Raw genomic sequence first — 6,000 nt, 5'->3', positions numbered from 1 at the left:
AGTTACGGCCACTTGCAGAAATTTGGCATTGTACTTTCTGCACACATATTCTGTTCAGTGTGCCCTTCCAGTTCTTAAATGAAATACCCATGATCATATTTTACGCTTAACTACTTTCGTATCTGCCCCTTCATGGAAGTTGAACTTCTCTAATCTCTTGGGGCACAAGATGTCGTTCTTGATCGAATCAGGAACCACGTACGGATCACCTCATTCGTCAATCCACAATCTGTAGGTGATAAGCACGTGATCCTTAATAGCAACCCCACGGACTGACTTGTGTAGCCCCAGAACTCTCTCAGGTGTAGTTGGCTCCCCTGTAGGTGAGACCTCCGTGATCACAAATCATCCCATAGGCATCTTTGAGGGACCTCGGACATAATGCCTCTCCTAGGATTGCTCATTGTCATGACTCTCTGGAGCATCAAGCATTTGCGCATAAGCGAAAAAACTATTTGGGACATATGACATCTTTATACGTGAAATCACACTTCTTCTTATTTTCAAAGTTAGCCAATTTTAGCTCAACTTGGATGACGTGACTGTTGTATGTCGCAACAGCTTCATGTTTGAACTTGTATCCTTTGTAACATGCTCATTTGAATCCATTAACTTGTGTGTGGTATTCCTCCCAATTAGAGAACACTCCACTTTGTTGACCACGATGGACAACATACCATGTCATAGCAGTCCTAAATTTCAGATAATAGATATAAATGATATATTGGGCAGTGCTTTTTATACAAACTCATCATGACAGTGCATTGATCAGTAATAAAATAAGCATAGCATCAATATCTATATATTAGCGTGTGTAAGAAGAAAAAGCAACAAACAAAAACAAAAATCAGCAGCATCATATGCAACCACCATCCAACAAAGAGTGTGTTATTTGATTGATCCGTATCAGATTATGGAGATAATTATATACGACTGCAAACTCGACTGGGTAGTGAAAAAACGTGCAAAGTGCATGTGTAATAACCATCCCAGTCGAGCTTTGCAGTCATATGTATGGTAAATAGTTCTCTAATTTCATCATTTGCAAAAAAAAAAGTAAAACAAGTATGAAAACAATGCAATTTTTAATATAATACATAACAGAAGTTGAACTATGCCAAATAGGATAAAAACAAGCTTGTAATCCAAATAGTTATGCCTAGCACAACTTCATGTCAGTAATTCTATATCTACATGTCATTCTCACTGCATTTCGAAACAAATAAAACATACACAGCAATAAACTAAAAAGAATCTCCATAACTTACTAGAAAAAAAATCAATATAAGCGCATAAGGCCATCAAATTTCTGCAAGGAAGCTACTATAATTTAGTTTTGTTGGTTTAGTCCCCATTATATTCAAGTTGTATAATCAAACTCTTCTAGCTCACTAGAAACAAAGTGACAGATATCTATTAATTTAAACAAAATATGAGCAAATATGATATATGAATGCATTTATTGCACAATACGAAATGACAGCGGTACGATAACCGAATAGTACAATTTACTCTACTCTGGATCCATCCCTCGACCACCACCACAAGCACGCCTCGCAGACGACATATCACTCGTCCAGAGTGAGCACATGGTACATACGACGAAGAAATCAACACTCCAAAACAGACATATGGGTGGTCACGTTTCGAACACAAGCATGCATGCACACAGGAGCGCGCCGGGCGATCACCTGGCTCCGGCGCCGGAGACGTGCGCGGCCGCGGCGGCGTGGAGCACGCCGTCACGGACCTGCGCGGCCATGTCGTGTACGGCAACGGGCCCATGCGGGATGAAGACGGTCGCGGCGCGTGAGGTTGCCCCGATCTCCCTGATGGTGTCGAAGTACTGCGTGCCGAGGACCATGTCCATGACGTTCTTCTCGTCGGGCACGAACCGGCGGAGGCCCTCCACGATGGCCTGCCGCTGCCGCGCCACGCCGACGCCCGCCAGGTACTTGGACTCGGCCTCCCCCTCGGCGCGCTTCACCAGCTGGATCTTCTCCGCCTCGGCGCGCTCCGCCGCCGCCACACGCAGACGGGAGGCGGCGTTGATGTCGTTCATGGCGCGCTTCACCACCTCGTCGGGCTCGATGTCCACGATGAGCGTCTGCACGATCTCGTAGCCGTACATGGTCATGGCCTTGGCCAGCTCCTCCTCCACCGCGCGCGCCACCTCGTTCTTCTGCTCGAACACCTGGTCCAGGTTCATGTTCGGCACGCTCGCCCGGATCACTGCATCCATTGAAAGATAGTTCGGTACATGAAGCACAAGAACACGCAGACAAAATCATCAGTATGTACTAAACTGCAGCTTAATTGTTGCCGAATTACAGAAAATTGAAAACCCTTGCTTCATTATTACCGTCGAAGACGTAGGACTGAATCTGCTCCCGGGCGTTGCTGAGCCGGTAGAAGGCGTCGTAGGCCTTGTCCGCGAGGGCGCGGTACTGCACGGACGCCACCACGGTGACGAACACGTTGTCCTTGCTTTTGGTCTCGCAGCGGACGTCGAGCTGCTGCACGCGGAGGGAGAGGTAGCCGGCGACCCGGCGGCCGACGCACCACGGCATGAAGTGGCACCCCGGGGACAGCACGGCGTCGTACCGCCCGCACGTCTCCTCCATCGCCACCGTCGACTGCTCCACGCACGTGCAGCACAGCAGATGCGCCACGTCCACCGAGTGGATCGATGTCGACGACGACGCGCCCATCTAGCTTGGCTGGTTGGTCTCTCCTTTGGTTCGTCCGGCGCAACCTGATCCGATCGACGAGACGAACAGTGGATGAATTGGTTCGTGGTCAACTCATCGATTGAGCGCTTTTGATGTGTTTGTGGACTGTCTGAACTCGAGTAGAGATTAGCAAGCCGCAGTGATTAACTAACTTGAGACATGGACTGACAAGAAACAGATGGGTTGGAAGAAGCAGCACATCTATATAGCAGTTTCAAAGTCAGAGAACAACCGCGTTTTCTTCGTAGACCCATACACTACTATAAAACCTATTTTTCGAGACATCTAAGATTGATTTCTACAGGCGGTTCGTACGAAGAACCGCTTGAGAAAGTGGCTGCAGTCCCGTGCGGTTGAGGACCGACTGTGAAAAGTAATTTTCACAGACGGTTCCTTACGTGAACCGCCTGTGAAAATGGATGTCATTTGCACTAGCGGTCGACATAAGAAACCGGTTTCTTATGTCGATCGCCTGTGCAAATAGTCTATAAATACTCCTTCTTCTCGGCCAGCTCCATTCAAACAGACTTACTATTCGAAACAGTAAGCATTTACTGTGGCGGCCGATTTGTAAAATAGGTGGGGAAGGCTTTGTTTTTTATTTCCTTGGAGGAGCCAAATAAGGTATGTATATCTTATCCCTAGCTTGTATTTTTTTGAAGTTTAGATTTAGATTTAAGGCTAAATTAGAGTTTCAATGTTATCTAGAGATGCTCATAGTTCTTGCCATTTAGATTATCAAATTAGCTCAAATTTGTTGCAATATTGATTTAATTGTGTAGATTCACATGATTCTAGTATTATATTTTAAAAATGTAGCTAGAATGTGATATTTTTTAGCCTTAGGAGGTTTCATCATGAATGGGGATATTTTCTCTAGATCTAGATCTAGATCTAGGGAAAGGGAGAGGGAGAGGGAGAGACAGAGAGTAATGAATTCACATTATTTTGAGTCATAAATTTACGTTAATATAGATTCAATTGCGTAGACATATTATAATCATAATAAGCCCGTATTTTCCTTTTAAAAAAATCTTTTTAATTCTGATTTTCAAATTAATTAATTAATTAATTAATGTATCTAATTTTATGGTTGAAGTTAAAGATAGACAGAGCATGGATGTATGATGCGCCAAGACATGGAGAAATATACGTCAAAGGACTCTCTGTTTTTATTGAAGCCGCAGAGAAGGACGCTTTAACTAAGAAGACAAAGAAAATATATTGTCCATGTTCTGACTGCAAGAACTAGAAATTGTGGGACAAATCAAGTATAATCAAATCGCACTTGATCTTGAGAGGTTTTGTTGAGGATTACAAATGTTGGTCAAATCATGGCGAACAACGTACAAGCAAACCAAACCAGGACATCGCTGCTGATCAAGTAGATGGTGATGATGAGGGAGCAGTCGAAGGCGACACTGATGTTATGATGAATGATGATGCCGATTTTGATCTGGATGATGATGCTGACTTTGATCTGGAGGAAATGCTACGCCACGCAGAACCGCATGTTTTAAGGGACATGAGAGGTTTAGATAATTTCGAGGCGTTAAAAAAGGCATCGAAGGAACTTTTGTATGAGGAATCGAAAGGCTGTGATAAGGAGTTTACGGTGTTGCTTCGGTGCTTGAACTTCTAAGGTTGAAGGCCAGCAATGGATGATCCGATAAGAGTTTCTCGGATCTGTTGAGTCTCTTGGCAAACATGATTCCGAAGCCTAACTCCTTGCCCACCACCACTTATCTGGTGAAGAAGCTTATCTGCCCGTTGTCATTGGATGTGTAAAAAATACACGCGTGTCCGAACCACTGTATCCTCTACCGTAAAGAGTACGAAGCCTTGGATAGATGTCTAGTGTGCAATGCGAGTCGGTACAAGAGGAATGATGATTGTGAGGACGAAGATGCTTCCGCCAACACGAAGAAAAAGAAAAGTAATGCTGGTCGTGACGAAGAAGACACTTCTTCCAACGCGGAGAAGAAGAGAAGAAGTCCTGCGATGGTGATGTGGTACCTACCAGTGATACCTCGCTTGCAGCGCCTGTACTCGAACCCTAGGGACTCTGAATTGATGCGTTGGCATTTCGATAAGCGCAAGAAGGATGGAACTAAGCTTCGACACCCCGCTGATGCTAGGCAATGGAGAAAGTTCGATGCCATGTATCTAGAGTTCGCTGAAGAACCAAGGAATATAAGGTGCGCGTTGAGTACCGACGGAATGAATCCTTTCGGTGACATGAGCACCTCACATAGCACTCGGCCAGTGGTCCTGGCCATCTACAACCTTCCTCCATGGCTATGTATGAAGCGGAAGTACCTCATTCTCAAGGGCTCTGTACGGAATCGTGCTCACCCAGAGGGTTCCATGATCGAGGGCTACAGTACCGAGGAAGTCGTTGAGTGTTGCATCGATTACATAAAAGATTCTAATCTGATTGGTGTACCTGTATCTCGACATGAGGGGAGGTTATCTGGGAGAGGGACCAAAGGAAAAAAAGATTCATCGATCATGATTACAAAGCAGTGGAAGAAGCACATTTCACCATATTGTAGCAGATCCAGTTAGTGGCGCTATACGTCGAGCAACACCTAAATAAGCTCTACACAAAAAATCAAGGCCGCTTGTATGATTGGATCTTGAAAGAGCACAAGCGTCACTTCACCACATGGTTCAAGAACCAAAACCTTCCGGACGGTGAATCTCTAGATAAAAAAAATGTGAAAATGTTAGCTTGTGGCCCATCAAGTTTAGTTACGTCATGGCAAGCGTATGACATTAATGGGTACACTTTTTATACAAAAGCAAAAGACAAGAAGAGCATGACCCAAAACAGCGGCGTTCGAACAGAAGCCTATGACACAACAGGGAAAAAGGTCACCTACTATGGGTTCCTAGAAGAAATCTGGAAACTCGACTATGGAGTGAATCTGCAGATCCCCGTCTTTCGGTGCAAATGGGTCAAACACCCAAATGGCGTGGCGGTGGACAACTACGGCTTCACAATTGTCTAACTTAGCATTGTAGGCCACAAAGATGACCCGTGGGTACTCGCTGATCACGTCGCACAAGTTTTCTATATAATCGACCCCACGAATGAAAAGAAGCACGTAGTTGTTGCCAGAAAATAAAGAATTGTCGGAGTCGAGAATGTGAAGGATGCGGAAGAATACAATCAGTTCGATGACGTGCCGCCTTTTGGAGATCCAGAAAAGATCAAACTTATAGAAGCAACCCTCAATAGATCTGTGATGCCGTACATGTGTCT

General features: G+C 44.9%; 1 protein-coding gene across 1 annotated transcript; it reads right to left on the bottom strand.

Moving 5' to 3' along the window:
• Positions 1-1,433: 1,433 nt before the first annotated feature.
• Positions 1,434-2,940, bottom strand: LOC133914986 (hypersensitive-induced response protein 1-like). Its single transcript, XM_062357970.1, has 2 exons — positions 2,363-2,940; positions 1,434-2,232 (listed from the first exon to the last, which is right to left on the bottom strand). Exons 1-2 carry the CDS (start codon positions 2,709-2,711, stop codon positions 1,688-1,690), a joined length of 894 nt encoding a protein of 297 aa, XP_062213954.1. The 5' UTR covers positions 2,712-2,940; the 3' UTR covers positions 1,434-1,687.
• Positions 2,941-6,000: the final 3,060 nt, after the last annotated feature.

This window comes from Phragmites australis, chromosome 1 (genome assembly GCF_958298935.1).
Source record: "Phragmites australis chromosome 1, lpPhrAust1.1, whole genome shotgun sequence".
In the NCBI taxonomy this organism is placed as follows: domain Eukaryota; kingdom Viridiplantae; phylum Streptophyta; class Magnoliopsida; order Poales; family Poaceae; genus Phragmites; species Phragmites australis.
Note: the sequence above shows the minus strand (reverse complement) of the source record. Positions and strands in the feature narration are given on the sequence as shown.

Bases quoted from the DNA above. Each gene is read 5' to 3' on its own strand.
- LOC133914986 (XM_062357970.1), bottom strand. From the start codon at position 2,711: ATGGGCGCGTCGTCGTCGACATCGATCCACTCGGTGGACGTGGCGCAT. The intron at 2,233-2,362 runs GTAATAATGAAG...CAATGGATGCAG, and splicing joins TCAGTCCTACGTCTTCGACG to TGATCCGGGCGAGCGTGCCG.